We start from the raw sequence: 19,387 nt of genomic DNA, 5'->3' as shown, positions 1-19,387 counted from the left end.
CTACATCATAAAAACATAAATTATCAACAATGACATGCTTATACACAACAAATAATAAAATAAGCCCTAATGCCAATATAAAGTCAATTTAAAAGTGGTCATGCGTACGTGCATTTATTAAGGGGGTTTTATGCATTTAACTGCCTGTGGACAGAAACTATGCAATAGTTTATTTGTAGTATTGCACTGCACGCAAAAATATGTTTGGGAAGTGTCATGTCAGCTGTACCTAATGAAATGTCCGGTGGTGGTGCGTTTCCCTGCACCCCCAACCTGCAGAAGACAGAGCTCCGCCTCGCTTAAGGATGCTGTTTATGTGATTAGAGTAGCAATAGAGCCGCATCTCTTAAAGCTAACGCTGTCTTAATTAATGACACACGGAAGGAAGGGCAGAGACACCGCGAGGATGATTCTGAAGGGACACGTCTGTCGCTTTCACCGCCAGCAGGTCTCATTTCTGCGATGCTGCCTGTTTCTCGTATTTAGCTTAAGAAATCGTTTTTTGTTTTTTTAAAGGACACGGCACCCTTCATCTGCTATGATGTCCTTGTTCGCTTTCAGTCGCTAACATCGCGTCGTGTTTTTTTTTTCCTTCCCCCTACCTCGGCTATGCTCTTGATCGTGTCCACGTCTCCTCCGCTCTCGTCCAGCCTCGGCCGCATCCTCGTGCGGGGCTCGGCCACCCACTGACGCCGAGACAGGATGGTGCGCATCGCTAGCGCCCTGGGGCTCGTCATGTTCAGTGTGGCGCTGCTCATTCTGTCTCTCATCAGCTACGTGTCCATTAAGAAGGACTTCCTTCTCGGAACCCCCAGATATGGACCGAACGGGGGACCGAGGATGTACATGTTCCACGCGGGGTATCGGTGAGTTTCAACCAGGATCTGTTTGCATTTTTGTCTGGCGTTTGCTTGGATCATTTCATTTAGGTCGTTGTTACTGTGGATGCTAATTCATTAACCGTAACCACAGTACCCAATGGTGAGGGCCTCAGTGCAGCCTGAAACGTGGGCCTGGCTGCACACACTGAACTGGACTGCATGCTGTTTCACTCATCTTCAATGGTGAATTACTCCCTTGTAAATTGGTAGTAATGTACAGTACAGTACCAAAGGTGGGAGTAAATCACAAATGTGCAAGTCACAAGTCATAACCTTCATCTCAAGCATGTCGAGTCACCTTCAAATTTCAAGCAAGTTGAGTGAAGTTTAAGCAAATTGTACTGTAAGTCAAGTCATACAATCTTGCTCAGTTACAATATGGAGTGATAAAAGAGATTCACTGATCATAACACAAAAGGTACATTTTACATAGCTCTAAAATTTAAATAACTTAAGCGTATGAAATTAATTTATATATACTTTTATTTAATTCGAAGAATGCATCATTTTTAACATTTGCATGGGTCTTTGCAGCTATAGCTAACACTGTTAATGTAACGATAAATATTGGTATGTTATACTGTGTATATAGGAGGAAAATCACATGTGCAATGGGCGAATGTAGGTTGTCGCTTTATGAAGTTCAGTAAAGTCAGTGTGCATTAGTTTAGAGCCCCGAAATTACCCAACCCTAAATTAGGAGGTTCTGCCACATCTAATATGGCGGACATGCTGACATCCATAAAAGCAACTGAAAGTGAGGCCTATGTATTAGGGGTGTGCTCAAAAAATCGATGCGGGAATAAATTGTTGCGAGCCTTTTGACAATACACATATCAATACAAAGGCATCAGAATTGATATTGCTTCATTCATAAAGTTTCCCGGCTCCCAGTTTCCCCGCTGAAAGCTGCTCCTAGCTTTGCAGTGTGCACATATTTTGACCAGGCATGGTGGCATTGGTGGTAAACTGAAAGTGTTGCTAACATTAGAAGAAGAAAGCATTTTTGCCATCCAGCATAATAAACATATCATTTGGGTATACATATGACTGTTTTCATATAAATGTATGTTAAGTAATGTAAAATATCAGGATATATAAAGCCTTGAAGGACAAGTATCGGGATACGTGTGTCGCGATACGTATCGTGGTTTCGTACAGTTGTTGGCAATACCCAGCCCTACCATGTATACATTTCTATGCTTATACCACAATTTATTTTTTAATGGTAGCATTTAAACATAACAGTCTCCGTAATGTCTAATATATCACTTTATTGTTTTCTCAATTAAATGCACAACTGACATGAAGTTTTGTTGGTATTTGATCAACTATTGGTGAGCTAAAGTCTCAAGCTAGCATAGCTAGCTTAGCTTCACAATTCACACAAATAGTATAACACGAGGCATGTGCCCGTAAGTGTCTGACAAGTGAAGATAAATGTCAGAAATTTTGTGTCTCTTATCTTTGAGTGGCAAACCTTGAATTTTGCTCATGTCTTTTTCCCAGTTTCATTAAAAAGATAATCCCAAATCCAAAATATTTGTCTTTGGAGCGTCCTCTGTAACACATAGCGCTACTGATGGCTTGGTTACGGTGTGCATGACACTCACATGAAAAAAAAGACTTTTCTTTCCAAAACAAAAGTGCACTATTTTAAAATACTTTTAAATGTAAACAAATGACTTGTCAAGTGTAGATCAAAGTCAAGAGTCTCGTGAATTCCAAGACAAAGTCGAGTTTTTCAGAAGTTTTTGCCAAGCAAGTCATAAGTCGTAAAAACTCAAGTTGACTCAAGTCCAAGTCATCTAACTCAAATTCACCATCTCTGCAGTGAAACCTCAAGACAAGGGGGTCGTCAATCTTTTTGAAGCTGAGAGCTACTTCTTGGGTACTGATTAATGTGAAGGGCTACTAGTTTAATACACACTTCTGAAATGACCAATTTGTTCTAACAACCTTTAATCATATCTTATCATTAAAAAAATAACGACTTTCACTATGAACGCTTCAACAACATTCCTAGTAAATCACAGTGTAGATATTGGCTGTTTTCAATGCATCCCAAAAATATGTTGTCTGCCGGATGTTTCATTAAAGAAACCAAAGATAGACTAAAATAATATGTGTTCCGCTTTATTTGATCGATGAGACACCGCCGAGTTGTCATGGCTGTGGGCGCTTATCGGTTACTGAAGTCAGTTTATCAGCTATTGGGATTCAGTTGCAGAATCATGGTTCGACTGCTGCGTCAAAAGCTTCTTTCATTCTGGAGCTTTGGCTAGTCCTGCCAAATTGTTGGCTGAGACATTGTGTGCATTGTGCTATTATGTTGAATTCTTAAAGTGGGTATAGTGGGTATGGGTATATTTTAATGGCTGGAGGTAATTGGCGGACATGTTTTTAATAATCTTTGCACTAATAAACTGGTCTGCAATCTGCACATTAGATGTGTGCGTCCCACTGAAGGAAAACATCTGTCACTTAATCTCACATGTGGAATTTTGATGAGCTCAATCCCGCTTTACTAATCTGCTGCTTCTTCTTGAAGTTATTTGACTGCTTCCCACAGCATTTATTTCTGGATTAGGAATATGTTTTGAGCTGTTGTCACTGATAAAGTTGTAACTGCTATGAATTGTTTTGATGGAACTGGGTTAATTTTCAGTAATATTTGATTTGTTTTGACATTTGTCAGTTATTTCAGTGACTGTCGCCATACTTTGTTCCTTGCATTTTAAAGTGCTACCAAAGGATTGTTGCCCTAGAAAAGGTCACCAGGTTTTGAGCTGACAAAGAACTGCAGTTTAATATTTGCCTTTGAAAAAAATTGCCATGATCTCATGAGAAATATTGAATATTAGGGTTCACAAGTTTACATTGTGCAGGTGTACCTGTTGTTGTCAAGACTGTATAATATCATGGACAGGGTTAACATTATAGTACTCACTAGGGCGATTCGTATCACGGTTCGATACCGATTAATCCCGATACGAATCTATAAATTGAAAATGTATTTATTTATCTGAAAATTCAGGCTTATAACTAAGCCACTGCATTTAACAAACAGGTTGCAGTCTGTTGCATGTTTGAACAGCACTGAAATAAAATATTAAGGCTTAAAATTCCATTAATATAACATTCTTCCATGCTTAATGTGTGAATCCTAACCCTAAGCAAGACGTTTTGTTGAATATTCCCATAAAAAAATGTATGTTTAAAAATCTATTTGGCCGCATATCAAATCGATTCGAGAATTGCGCGCTGTTATATCGCGATATATTGCCAAATCAATTTTTTCTAACATTTCTAGTACTCACCTACCTTGTCCTAGTGCAGGGGTGCTCAAGTTCGGTCCTCGAGAGCCCCTATCTAGCCTGTTTTCCATGTTTCCCTCCTGCAGCACAGCTGAATCTAATGACCAGCTAATCAGCAAGCTTTGCAGAAGCCTGATAACGATCCTGATCATGAAACAGGTGTGTTAGTGGAGAGAAACATGGAAAACAGGCTGGATAGGGGCTCTCGAAGACCAAACTTTAGCACCCCTGTCCTAGTGCATTACTTGAATTTGTTGAACTAATGAAGAGCCACATTGTCTTTGCCTTTGGCAGTTGAGAAGCAGCTTGCCTTAATTATTTGAAATAATAAAAATAAAAAAAAGAGAGAAATATTACGTTAGAACTACTTCCCCGCTTCAAAGCTATTCTAAAACCACATCTTTTTTTCTGTTTCTTTCTTTTTTTTTAATGATGCTGTGTATGTTACCCATTCTCAGATTCAAGACTTCCTGTCCAAAGACAAACTGGATTGGCACTATAGAGCTCAGCAGGGTCATTACAGTCCACATCCATGGAAATCCTTCATGTGCGATCAAGAGTGGGATGCTAAAACACAGTTGATCTAGCAAAGGTTCTGGAAGTCAGCAAACTGCCCTTGACTCTGATTTACAGCACAAGCGCTCCATTCATTTCCCTCCTGCTGTAATCATTTTCCTTCTCGCTTGGCTGTCATGGTGGGCCAAGGTTATGCTTTGAGTGAGTTAGACTTGAAGTTCTTTTGGTGGATGGTGGACAAACACTCACATTTCCTTTTGCCATGTTGCACAATTGTGAGAAAGTCGTGGTGACACTTTTTATCTTTTGTGACTAGTGGATGGATCGAGTGTGTGTGGGTCTTCTGTAGTGCCCCTGTCAAGCCAAAACTGTGCTGTAATACTGTGTGCTTTATGGATCCAAATAATTGAGGGTTGATTGCTTTGCCTAATGCCTAATAACACTTGCAAGTAAGGATGCAAAAATACATTTTTACTTAAATGCTTAAAATTTAAAAGGTCATGAAAGCATATTCAAATTTGATTTGTTTCTTCAAAGGGTTTGCATTTGACTTATTGTGACTGTATTTGTTTGATTTTCTTTCTGCAGTGAAAGGCCGCCTCGCAAACCTGACCTCAGGTGAGTACCAATACACACTTCTGACACATTATACGATCTGTAGGGATAATTCTGTCTTCACAATGGGCAAAGTTCCTGGGAATGAGATTCCTTGAATTTTGAGAGCTGGCTGTAAATCATGGCGGGTCAAGTTTTCTTCAGATTTGTAAATATCATTGAAAACCATAAGAACAATAAAGCACATTTTAAATATGATGTTTTTTTGGGGTGTGCAAAACAATCAGGCTAATAATTGACAGACAATTTGAAGGAGAGAATGTTTTCTAAATGTTTGTTTTGATGAACATCAATAAAAGCAAGGGCAAGGGATGTGCCTGCCTCAAGATAGTATTCACGTGACGTCATTTGCCCCACATTGTGTGCCATTCACGGGTCCATGGAATGTCAAATGGGAACGGACAAAGAAGTGTCCGGAATTGCAAAAATAAATCGAAAGATTTTCCAACCGACAAAAATTGTTCTGACCTCTTTGATTAAGGTAAGTGTCAATTTAAGATGGTAAAAATGCTTTTACTATAATGCGATCGTGATATACGTGAGCCGTGGATAGCTCTGGGTAAAAATAGATCAAGTGATCAATATGTTTGATTTTGAGATCTCTCCAAATACCCTCATTAAGGTCTCTTATTTTCCTTTCCCAGCAGCCCAAAAGTTGAAATTGTTATTAAAGTGTACGAAAATAAGTGATGAATCAACAATGTTGTTGTTGTTTTTGTTGTGACATGCTAGCGCTAGTAGCTAGCACGGTCGGGGAACTAGCTAACTTGTTTTAAAAATAACCTGAGATTCTTCACCTCAAATTCACAAATGATAAATGCACATAGCAACCAATAAAATCCAAAAGTACAGAACACCCAAGAATGTCCGTGTTTTGGGAGTGAGCCATCCTACCTCAGAGCAGTAACATCGGCAAATGTTTGTAATCCAATCGATTCCACTAACCAATCGTTTCAACGTGTACCGCTGCAAGGAGAGTTGAGCTAAATCTTCGGCATACGACTTGCTTACATAAGTAACGTTAGAGGAAGCTGCGGGTGACATTCATCAATGACAAAAAAAACATTTGGTGTAAACACAATAGAAACACAGCTGACGTCAGTGAATACTATCGATACATTAGCGGTGCCCAACTTCCTTGTGCCACGGACCAGGCGAGTCCCTTTAACGTAGACATATTTTAAAAACTTTTTTTTAAGTCAACGTGTCGGGACATTTGTTGGACCAGAATCAAAACTTCCAAGTGCAACATGATGTTTCATCTTCACTGGGCGTTGGACTGTACCGCTGGGGTGTGAAAGAGGAAAAGTGTTTAAGTTGATGGGAGATTGTGCCAGATTTGACAGGAAACACCCACATTGTAGGGTTGTTGCACCCAGAATTTGCTAAAATGCTAATCACAATTCATTTGATCAATATTGTAATCATGATTATTAATGACAATTATTCATCATGTTAGGGAAAACATCTGTATTTATTAAATAATAAACCAATATGTAAACAATTTTCAGTCCAAAATGAAACTTTAAAATAAATTGTTTATCTTTTAAGAGCAAATGATGAATAATGAAAAAAAAATCCACACAATTTACCAAGGGCAATTTTCTTCCTTTGACATGACTCACTCTCAACAGTCCACCGGGTAATCAAGCCTTTACCATCCATCTAATTTGTATTTGACGAGAAAGTGTTTGATTAGATATACAGCACAGCCTGCATTTTAAATGTAAATATTAAAGACAACCAGGTTAATTTCATTGTGGCAGCCAAAATTGTGATCATGATTAAAATTTGATTAATTTTGCAGCCCGTCTTTAAATTGAAGACATTTTAAGACCATTTCTTTATCTTAAAGATTGCACAATGTGTGGCTACAGAACATTTAAAAGGGTGGAAAATATACACAAGACAGTACCTATAAAATCCCTATAAACTTCACTACCTACCAGTTTGCCACATTAAATGTGTCAGCAAAATAAAGTGTTGACAGGGCAAATAAATTCCATTCATCCTTTCAATGTTCTATGTCCTCATTGGAGTCACAGTTGAGCTGGGATCGTTTGGGAGAGAGTCGTGGTTCACTCTGGACTGGTCGCCAGTCAACGGATGGTCACACTTAATGTAGACAAACAACCATTCACACTCACACTGCGTCATTTTGCATTTTTCAATGCAATTTCAAGTCTTTAACTAACCTCACTGGGAGAAACAAATTCAATCCTATCATAAAACAAGATCCCTGACATTTGCACCACAAACAAATCTGCAGCTAACTGATTTACATGTTGCATCCATCACCAAGTTACCACTCGCTGGTGGTCTGTTGCTGACTTGTAAAAAGTCTTATGTCTTTTCTCGCCACCCGTTCAATAACCAATAAAACAAGTACATCAATCAGGTGGAGTTAGCCGACCTGTCCGTATTAATGCACCAAGGTTCTCTTGCGTAGTTGTTACTTCGTGTTCATGGTTGATGCCGCTAGGGCAGAATATGACTACATTTGAAATAAGCACCTTTAGACTGTATTTGATACATAAGGTGATGTGTCAGACTCAACAAGGCTAGAAAATAGAGGCAGTTTACAAAAATGTACGCGACTTGCTAGGGTGATGTCCAGGGGCGTAGCCAGGAATTTTTTATTGGGGTGGCCAGGGTGAAACCATGACTCATATATGGGTGGCCATAAGTTCATACCTGAAATGTCTAAATAAGTGGTTGTTATGCATGCAGCTATACCGTTCGCATGCCGACCTTGGGCTGCGAGCGCTGACTAGTGGGCTGCATAAAATAATATGTTATGAATTCAATGCATTGGAGCTGTTACAATTGTCAGTGAGTTGCTCAGTTACAATAGAGCTTTCTGCCACTTTGCAGCAAAAAGGCAAATGCCACCCCTGGCCACCACGTGCCTCCGCCATTGGTGATGACGTCTTTGTATGGATGAATGTATAGAAAAAAAAACCCATAACTCTCTTTTGTAGTCTTGACAAATGAATAAATGACATCATGTTCTAAATCAGAGGTGCCCAAACTTTTTTGTCCCCAAATCTACTTATTGTCGGGGATCGAACCCGGGCTCTACGACTAGCACAGAACGCTTCTAGTGAGCTAAACTTTTCGGCTGACTACACAGCTCAAAACTTTATTTGAACGTTTAGGGATGAAATTAACGTTTAGGGATGTTTTATGTGGTTCGGTAACTCACCTCTCGGTCCAGTGACTTCAAGAACGACGAAAGACAAACGAATGAACGGGATGTCATATTGCTTGCATTATTGTATTGCATGACCCGCCAGGCTTGCCATTATGTCAATGTTATTTCATGTTTCTTGGATGTGTTGTCTGTGAAGACGAATTCCTTGTGTGTTTTGCATACTTTGTCACTAAAGCTGATTTGATGATTTCACAAATTAATTACAAAACGTAAAAATATCAATTGGCAACACTACACAGTAAATGATATAGAGTAAATTTGACTCACTTTAGAGTGGGACCAAATAGACTCAGTTTTACACTTGGATGAGAGTAAAATAAAAAATTTGATTAAAAGAAATAAAAGTCACTCAAGGGTTGAGGAATGAACTCACAACCTTTAGCTTGGGAGACTGCTGATCTACTCCCTGAGCAACACAGCAGGTGTGTGTTATTAGTATATAGTAGATTACTTGTGTCAGTTGGAATCTTTGTAACTCCAAGCAAAAATGTGTTCTCCTCTTGGATAGAAACGAAGAGTAGCGTGACCGAGCTCATGGGGTTAGTGTGGCAGTCTCTCAAGGTCGTGAGTTTGTTCCTCAACCCTTGAGTGACTTTCTTTATTTTTTCAATTCTTTATTTTACTCTCTTCCAAGTGTTACTATTACTCTAAAACTGAGTCTATTTGGTCCTACTCTAAATAGAGTCAATTTTACTCTACATAATTTACTGTGTATCTGGTGAGACATTTCTAGAATACTCATGTGGTCCTTGGGGGGCTACACTTTGGTGACCCTCTACAGCTTCTGTCAAATATTCATCAGTATCAAAATGTTGGATTTGGTTCATGTTTCAGTCTGGGGAACAAAAAGAAGTCTGATGGGGGAGAATCTGCGGCATAGGGAGGGTACACTGCATCCTGACTACTGTCAAATATGCGCTTGGGCAAGGTATTAAACCACATCTAAACTTGTGGACTACTTTCCTCCTTTTTCTCCTTCCGTGTGCAGCTCACAGTTGGCACTGAAGTATCTGGATCCAGCTTTCACACCACTGACCAATGCTCTTAGCGAAGACCTGAAGAATTCCTCTAAATGGAGATACAACAGCACAGCTTTTATCCAGCAGAGGTACATACGTAAACAAATATTTGGATCACATAAAACAAACATTTTAGGAACATTATTAGGGATGTTCCACTCAGGATTTTATGCTGTTGATTTTGATACGATAATCCATGAGTGAGATTGGCTGATACCAATCAGTTTTCAATTTTAGAGCTGCTCATTAAAGATTACTTTAATTCATTCAAACCCCAAAACTTATTTATATGAGTTTTTTTTATGCTAGAGCATACAGAAGAAGGCAGCTTCTGACATGAAGAGGTCGCTTAAAGCAATAGTAGTTATTACAAAAACAGCCAGCAGGTGGCAGTAGAGTATAAGAGATCAGACAGGGTCGTGTTGCAACAAGCTCTTTTTCCCAGTGTTTTCAACAGGTTTGTGAATAATGATGAATGATATTCCAATGCTAATTGCTGCAAAACGGAAACAAATATTTTTTCCTGATAAAAGAAGAGACTTTAATCTTTCTTTTGGTAGGTTCCATGTTTATATAGCAATAGAACACGAATATTCTGTGGACCTTGCAAAATCAGCCACAATCCAGTAAAACAGCTGGGAGCGAAGAGGGTTACTTCAGTAAAAATGTCTGGGAGTGAATGAGTTAAAATGCGATTAAAATTATTATTTTTAATTAACTGGTGAATCATTTTTTTTAAACATTCTTTTTCTATGAAACCGTGTCTGCATTACCCTTTTCATCATCCATTTCTTTTTGCATCTTTCAGGAAGGAAATCTCCCAGTACATCGACATTCCTCACAACTTCACCTTAACACGCAGCTTAGTCCGCATTGGCCAGCTGATGCATTACGCCTACTCCAGCCACAAGTACGTCTACTCCATCGGCGAGAACTTCCGCTCGCTCCTCCCCGAGGTCTCGCCGATTCTGAACAAGCACTACAATGTCTGCGCAGTTGTTGGCAACAGCGGCATCCTCACCGGCTCACGTTGCGGTGATCAGATTGAGAAGTTTGACTTTGTCTTCCGCTGCAACTTTGCACCAACAGAAGTCTTCAAGAGAGATGTCGGGCGGCGCACAAACATGACAACCTTCAACCCGAGTATCTTAGAGAAATACTACAACAACCTATTGACGGTGCAGGATAGGAATAATTTCTTCCTGAGCTTGAAGAAACTGGACGGTGCAATTCTGTGGATCCCAGCGTTCTTCTTCCACACGTCAGCCACAGTGACCAGGACACTGGTGGATTTTTTTGTGGAACATCAAGGCCAACTGAACATCCAGCTGGCCTGGCCTGGAAACATCATGCAGCACATAAACAAGTAAGACATGCACCCTCACTGGCAAAGACACTATAGTGTACGTCAACAATTAAAGTTGAGAGAAATTCTGCAGTCAGACCGAATGTGAGCTGGCATGTTTCCATATATGGTCAATGTAGTTTGTGTGATCTTGTGATCTGACAACCCAGGTGTAGTCAACATTTCATATTCGGTCTGAACTACTGCAACAAAGCAACACCGAGAGAACTTAATACTGTGATCTATCTACAACAGTGATTCCCCACCATGATTATTATTGTTAACTATTTATAACTAAAACTAAAACTGCTTTTTAATTTGATTTTAAATGTATTTATTTTATTTCTGTATTACTGTACAACCAAACGGAAGAAGGAATATCGAAAAGTCATTTGGAAATCGGCAATCTCTTTTACAGAATACTTACGGTGACCTTTTTTTGTTTGTTTTTTTATCTTGTACTTGAAAAATTCTCCATTTATTTAAAAAACAAACCAATACTACTAATTAAAAAAAAAAAAAAGAATAAAAAAACAAACCCGCTCTAAAAACTAGCTGAATTTAAAAAAATAAGTCTTTAGAAAAAAAAAACTAGAATGAACAATTTAAAACTATTATAACCCTGTTCCCCACCAGGGTGCCATATGTTTTGTATTAAAAAAAAATCCCAATGGAAAAACGAGTTCTGTAGATTAGGAATATTTTGCATTTGTAGATAGATACTTAGTTACTACTCGTTTAATATGGAAGCGTGAAACTGCCCAATGTGGAGTAAGAAAAATTGACAGGCAAACTTGTTTGAAAGTATTTACAAATATGTTCAAACGTATTTAAATATGTTCAAACAAGTTTGTAAATAATACGTTCAACCTTGCAAATATGTTTGAATGTACATGTAGGCTAAATGCTAAAAACATAATGTTACGGGGTATTGACTTGAATACTACAAGTAAAAAAAAAAATATATATATATTTGTTTAGCATTTGGCCTACAAAATACCAATACGTTCAAAAATTAAGTGAGTAAACATTGTTTATTAGAATTTACTTATGGTTTTATTATTTTTACTGTATTTGTTTGGCTTCCCCCCCGGGATATTAACTTGTGCATGCGCATACGGCATTATGGGAAAAAAATACCGAACGGACATAATAATAATACAGTAAAAGAACAAATTGATTTTAGCAATTAGCCTCTCAATTCGTTCATACGTATTTGCAAACTCGTTCGAGCGACATTTTATAGGCTGTGGCTTGCTCTAATTAACTTTACTGTATTTCTAATTCAGACTCAAATCAAATTTTTGAACAGCTGTAGACCACATGTTGACATTTATTTTTTATAGCATTCAACTGTGTGCGAGCGTGTGTGGCAAAAAGGAGATTTAAACTCAAAAGCCAGATTATAGGGAAACTACTATTTAGTGAAAGGTATGGCACCGAGTTGAAACTGCAGAAAGGGATTTAAGTCTGCTTCTTAGTGTTGTAGTAACAGAATGGGCCACTCTTACAGTAGCCTAATCTTCACCAAGCCTATTAAATCTACCTGCTGGGGAAGTATTACCACGTTTAAGCAGCTCAGGCTGGCTTTTAGCACTTCAACCACTTGCTGAGCGCCTTTTGTTGAGGCCAGTCTGAAGAGTTTGACTCTCGAGCTCAACAGTGTGCCGAGGATGAAAGACGTCATTAGTGATCACCGCTATAACTCATCTCTGTTGACCTCTGTAATGGTATAAATGATTATTGTTAGATTATAAATTTTGAACAAGTCAAAACGTCACGCTTGCAAATGACAAGGATGTTGATAAGGGGGGATTTGTTAGTGTTGTTACTTAGAATGAAGTGCTAATTGCATGTGAACGAGAAATGACTCCAAAATACCAAAAAAAACAATTTAAATGAAGACCATGCCTGTATGCCATGTTTATTGCCAAATATCATGATCGAGCTTTTGATCTTCTTAAATAATGATAATAATAATAAACACAAGAATTTCTAACTTAATGATAATGATATTCAGAATGATGATAAGAAGACGGGGCCAATACTACTAAAAATAGCATCAATGCAAATACTCTCTGCATGCAGATCATTTCGCCCTTGGAATCTGCCGTCTAGAATAGTTTTTTGTCCTTTTTATTGATTTGAAATTTATTCTGACCAAATTACATATTGGAAACTAGAAGTAAACTAATATAAATAAATAATTTACCATTATAGTATAAATTGTTTAAATATTGCTCAGGATAAATGTTCAGTAATGTTACAATCATGCAATGTATTCCTTGCCTTGTGTTATGGTCAGCGTTACAGAAGCGTATTTGAAAAAAAAAAGTAATTTTTTGGGCTGGCATTATTTTTGGGGGGTAACCCTAACCCTATAGAATATTTGTTTTCATTTTTTTTCGGAATATTTCTTACTGTTTTTTGTCATTTTTATGCTCAGTATTTTTTTTTTTATAGTTTTTCTGATTTTTTTTCAGTTTTTCAGAATAATTCTTTACCTGTTGATTTGAATATTGTTTTGTCATGCTATTTTGGGGGGGAGGGGCTGTTTTCCTAAAAAAAAAAAAAATCTGTTTTTCATGGGTGTTTGTTCAGTATTTTTTCTGTTTTTCAGAATAAATCCTTTTCAGTTTTTTTTTTAAATATTTTTTTCAGTTTTTCAGAATTTTTGTGTGCTATTTTTCTGAATATTTTCTTCCCCATTTTCAGATTTTTTCCAGATTTTTTTTAATTTTGGGGAATCTTTTCTCAATTTTTCATAATATTATTTTTGTTTTTTTAAATATATTTTTATGACAGAAAACAAGTATTTTTAAACAAACAGGGGGAAAAAATCCCTAAAATCAGAAAAAAAAGCCCCCTCTCCCCAAAATTATTTTGATTTTTTTTTTTTTAAATGATTACCACCGCCAGCCCACCCTAGTAAATGCAATATGCTTCTGTGCAGTCTAATGCGCTGTTGTCTTTATTTTTCTTCTCAATCTGACTCACCAGCTACTGGAAAACTAAACAGCTGTCGCCAAAGCGTCTGAGCACCGGCATCCTGATGTACACGCTGGCGTCTTCTATGTGTGACCAGATCCACTTGTATGGCTTCTGGCCTTTCGGCTGGGACCCCAACACGGGGAAGGAGCTGCCTTATCACTACTACGACAAGAAGGGCACCAAGTTCACCACCAAGTGGCAGGAGGCCCATCAGTTGCCTGCTGAGTTCAAACTCCTCTACAAGATGCACACAGAGGGACTGCTGAAGCTCAGCCTCTCCCACTGCGCTTAGGCATGAAACTGCAGGAGGTATTTCAATTGTCTCAGAGCTTCCACGGGCCCGAGTCACAAAAGGACCAGTCAGACGAGGACTGATAAATGTGGTTTTCACAACAGCACGATCTTGGCAAGGCGGTGCAATGGACTCTCGTGCTATTTTAGCACAAGATTGCAGAGTCTATCTCTATCAAGCTGTGACGGCCCCTCACTGAACCTGTAGAAACAAGGACTCTTTCTTTTTTTTCTCCGTCAAAACACTCAAGGACTGCTGCTCCTTAGGTCATGCTGCGCTTCAGCAAAACATCACTAGTGTGTTCCTTAAAGGTGTCATTAATGTTTCAAACATAATGATTCCTTACACAAAAAAAATATGCATAATCCTTAGTTAAACATTCATTGTCACACATGGACCATACATATCCTATCCTTGTGTTATTACCTCCACCAAGCACAGAAGCTTGAAGAAAGAGGTACTGTATGTGATCACACTTTTTTGTTAGTTTGATTGTAGTTTAAAAGAAATGTTCAAAAACTACTTCCACTGCACAAACAGAGATAGGGCTTGTCACGTTAGGCCTTGGTGGAGGTCTCTGCTGTACCAAGCGTCGTTATAATTATTAATGCAGTGCCTGAATGCCTTGAAGAGGTAGGGGGGACTACCGAGTGGTACCTCGTACAATAAACCAGGGTTTCTGCAGGAATATTGCACAACTGCGGGGAGTTCTATGGCATCTGTTTTCTTAACATTATCAATACATGTTGTAAAAGTACAGAATTACTTACCAACACATCACATGGGCATGCATGTGCTTATTATGAAAAAGCAGTTGACATCCTGTTAAGGATTTTCTTGCAATGTGTATACAGCACAGTTGGGAAATCTCGATCCTCGAGGGCCGGAGTCCTGCAGGTTTTGGAGATTTCTCACTTCCAACACAAGCTGATTCCAATCAACAGGATCGTTATCAGGCTTATGCAGTGCTTGCTGATGAGCTGATCATATATCAGCTGTGTTGGAGAAGGAAAACATCCAAAACTTGCAGGACTCCGGCCTTCGATGCCCACCTCTGGTATACAGCATAGGGAATATTTATTAGAAATTATTAGAAATAATGTAAATTAGCTTGATGGGAAAGACAGTTAAAGAACATGATTTGTTAAGGTGGACAAAACCAAAAGGTGGATTAATTTATTTTTTTAAATATTTTGTGCCACTTTTTCTTTTCTTTTTTTCAAAAACAACATCATCACGATTGCATTCAATGATTCTTCCTGGACAGCATTAAAAACTAAACCACACTCATCTCAATTTAATTACACTAGCACATATAAGCAATCACTTTTTGCATGATTTGTCAAAACTACCGAATATACGCCACACATATAAAGTGTGACATCATAGCTGGGCAGCATAGTTGGGCCAATATTACCACAAATAGCCAGGCAGTAATTTTGCAGTAGCGTTTGTTGTAGTTCACAGTAATGCATACAAAGCCTGAAATGACAGCAGTGCCTTGAGATACGAGTGACCTGACTTATAAGAGTTTTTTTTTAATACATGTCATTAGGCAAATATTTTACTTTGAGTGTCAAGCAAAAATTTGTAATACAAACATGTACAATGTGCTATTATCCTTGCTAAAAAGCACATTACAAAAAAAATGTGTTCGTTTTTTTTTTTTTTTTTGGGGGGGGGGGGGGTGGAGCTAGAACATATTAATAGCATTTCCATTCATTTCAATTGAGAAAGAGTGTTTTGAGTTACCTGCATGGTCACATAACAAATTAAACCTGTCTCTTAAGGAACGTACACAAAGAATGTACCAAAATCGCATTAATAATAAATAGAGTACACATTCAACTTTCATACAACTAGGTTCAGAATTGTTGTCCAATTGACTGCATTTACTGTATGTGTTATCTCCAGGCTCTGTTTGTTTATGTTTTTTGAAAGTGCTTAATTTTCTTAGGTTAAGATGTTTAATACAAAATATAGTATTTAAGTGTATAAAAGCAATCGACTTTTCTTTCATGTGAACTAATTGTTGCCTAGAACATTCTCACCAGTAGTTAAGAGGATGGAGGCCAAAATGACAACAACAACAAAAACACAATGTGTTTATAATAGGCTGTTGCACTAATTAAAATCTATTTATCGTGCATCATCAACGGTTTTATTTACTCCCTATGAGGATATACGCAGTATTATACTCCATGCCTTATTTATGTCCAGGTTTTTTTATTTACATTTGCATACTCAGGTTTTGTCCAGTATGTATCACCAATTGTTTTTTTCGGTGTGTTTAGGGATGTTTTTTTAGTGCTGGATGTGATATGTTAAGGTTGTGTAGGTCCACCTCAGGTGGGTTGATAATGTCCATCATACCTTTACCGTTCCCTCAAATGGCATGTGCTCATAAAATTTTTGTCCCTTATCATATATTGCAAGTTATCCTGAGACTTTTTTTTGGGACAATCCTATGCTTTAGGTAGCAGTACAGAGAAGGCCATTTTGTCCCAGTGTACAAAGCAAGGTCCATCAGGGCATGCTTGAATGAGTTTGGCGTGGAAGAACTTTTGACGGACACAACCAGAGACATCCGTCCTCTCTCTCTGACTTACTGGTCTTCTGGATGAATAGACAAAACAAATCCCACAAATGCACTACAAAATATTGTACAAAATCTTCACAGAAGAAAATAAACTGTTAGAACTGAAAAGGGATGACGAACTCCATATCCATATTTTCTTAGATTTTAATTTCCTGTAGGTGTCACAAACACACACTCGTGTGGTGTGCCCATACCTAATGATTATTTTAATAATCGCTGAATCTATGGATTATTTTGTTGATGAATCGAATTGAAAACAAGTTTTAATTTCCATCGCTATATTTAAAAACTGGACTTGATTTTTTTCAAATTGAGAGTGCAGAAAATGCACAAATGTTTGACTTTTGCTGCTTTCACGCACGAATCAGGGAATATACGCTGTTGAGCGGCTGGAATTGCAATGATTTGGACTATTTTAAATTAAATAAAATATTTTAATGATTAATCAATTTCCAATATAATTATGGATTAACATAATAATTGATTACTCTGCGCCTTCCATATATGTATATAATATGCAGATTAACTAGAATTGCAGGGACATGGAATAACATATGTAACATTCTAGAGTATACTTCTTCCTATTATACTGAATTTCTTGTGAACCAGCATCACTCACATAGTGAATGTACTAAAATGACTCATTGTGTAGTCATTCTCTAATGTGTTTGGATTTATGATACAATGTGTTATCAAGATGAGAAGCAAAATGAGTACTATTTTTTATGTGGTTTTGCCTTTTAAGTTTTAAATGTTCAAACCTTTCCCTACATATCTTAACATTTGGAGTCATTTTATTTTCACATTTTAAACATAGATACTGTTTGTGGACTTTTTTTTCTTTCCAACTCAGTTTGTTGGTTTTCTTTCTTTAGAAATATTTATTGTGACACATACAAATGTTTAAAAAATATTATGAACATTTCATCTTGAAATAAAAGTTTGTCGTGTAGCTTCCCAATCCATGAAGATGAATATGTAATGTATCACTGCATTCTAATAGACAATATGCTGCAGAGGAAACTTGTGTGAGAAGCCTAAAATGAAACATATCTGCTATTGAGTACCTTATTCATCATTCAGAGATTAAACGTCATAAAATTCTCCAATTTAAAAAAATGTGTGCTGTCATTTTTTTTTTCAGCATTCAGATTTATTTATACTTTTTTGGGGTGAAAACATATTTTGACTATGTTCTCATTTCATCTCCTGATCTGTTGTTCTAGTTCTAACAAAAAAGGCTACGACTATTAGACTTCGGGACTTGCCCCACGTGCAGCTGTGTGTGTTTACAGTAAGGCACCGTTCCATTCAACCACACTGCACACTGTCTCTAAGGCCATGAAAGATACTGTATATGTGATTTCCATGATCTATGTAAGATTTAAAAATACATTTTAGACTCATAAAATTATTTGGTTAAGGAGTGAAAGTGCTTTGTAATTCACATTTAGATTTTTTTTTATTATTCTTACATACAAACTTAACATATTTATGAACATATTCTTTGATATATGTTTTTTTTTTTTTAAATATTAGTTCGGTTTTGTGATTCAACATGTTCATTTGATATAAAAGGGTAAATAAATTATATAATCTTTGCTACTGTAAATTAACGTGTCCCTAAAATTTAAATGAAAAAAAATGAGAGAAAAAGGCCAAGCAATGTAGGTCAGCATGTACGTGAGTGAGAGGTCAGAAGGCGTGTGCCAGGGGAGACTGACCTTTGACCTCTGACCCCTTCACTCTGCTGATTTATGTCAGCATCTTGTAACAAAAGAAAAACTGGGATCAAGTCAAATGCTAGACTTAATTAAAAGCCGTAATCTGATGTTGCGTCAAAAATATTTTTCAAAACATGTGAATGCATCATTTCAAGGTAAACATCAGTGAATTTACCAAAAGAAGCTTTCATTAATCATTACTGGAAATGAGAAAAGGTGTTATTGTATGATTACCAAATTGATTGTTTGAAATCAGAGGCCAATTTGTTAAAAAGATCTTCAATAACTGATTTCAGCTAGCAAGCAAAACAGAAAAACAACATTTCAAAAATGAATTGACATTTAATTCTTTTCATACATTTCAGGTAGTGTCAAGTGTCACATACAAATATGCACCAATGCGTCACATTAACAATGTCCACACAACCAGGTTCAATGTGTAGCATGTCATTGATTCACGGAATAATAGTCATATTAAATCTCTAGCAGCTCTGAGGCGCTTTTGGTCACATTAATAGACTCCACTAATCTCCTGTCATCTCTAATTCAGCTTGTGTAGTTGCTGTAAATTATTAATACTCCTTTTCTTCTCCTTCTTATCCGCCTCTTTGATCAGAAGTTTAAAAAGTCAGAGACCCCACTCCCTCTTCAGGCCGAGAAGAAATCAATAGGTTAAATCAAATGTTATGATTAAAAGAACTACACTCCAGAGGACATTAAATAATCATGCAAAGGGAGGAGTGTCAATAGTTCCCCCGCACCTTTGAGTCTTTGGTTAATGAATAACAACTCTGTAAAACTAACTTTGCCTCATACGTGGTAACACGGAGGAATTTGTTTGTACACTTCCTTCATAAAAGCGTCACACATTTAT

The 19,387-nt window shown here is 37.4% G+C and overlaps 1 protein-coding gene across 1 annotated transcript; it reads left to right on the top strand.

The window, feature by feature from the left end:
- The first annotated feature begins 292 nt into the window (after positions 1 to 292).
- st8sia3 (ST8 alpha-N-acetyl-neuraminide alpha-2,8-sialyltransferase 3) lies at positions 293 to 17,902 on the top strand. The gene is made up of 5 exons (XM_077542352.1): positions 293 to 866; positions 5,303 to 5,332; positions 9,532 to 9,651; positions 10,371 to 10,928; positions 13,908 to 17,902. Exons 1-5 carry the CDS (start codon positions 703 to 705, stop codon positions 14,188 to 14,190), a joined length of 1,155 nt encoding a protein of 384 aa, XP_077398478.1. The 5' UTR covers positions 293 to 702; the 3' UTR covers positions 14,191 to 17,902.
- The last annotated feature ends 1,485 nt before the right edge of the window (positions 17,903 to 19,387 follow it).

The sequence above is a fragment of the Vanacampus margaritifer genome, chromosome 14 (assembly GCF_051991255.1).
Source record: "Vanacampus margaritifer isolate UIUO_Vmar chromosome 14, RoL_Vmar_1.0, whole genome shotgun sequence".
Taxonomy (NCBI): Eukaryota; Metazoa; Chordata; class Actinopteri; order Syngnathiformes; family Syngnathidae; genus Vanacampus; species Vanacampus margaritifer.
Note: the sequence above shows the minus strand (reverse complement) of the source record. Positions and strands in the feature narration are given on the sequence as shown.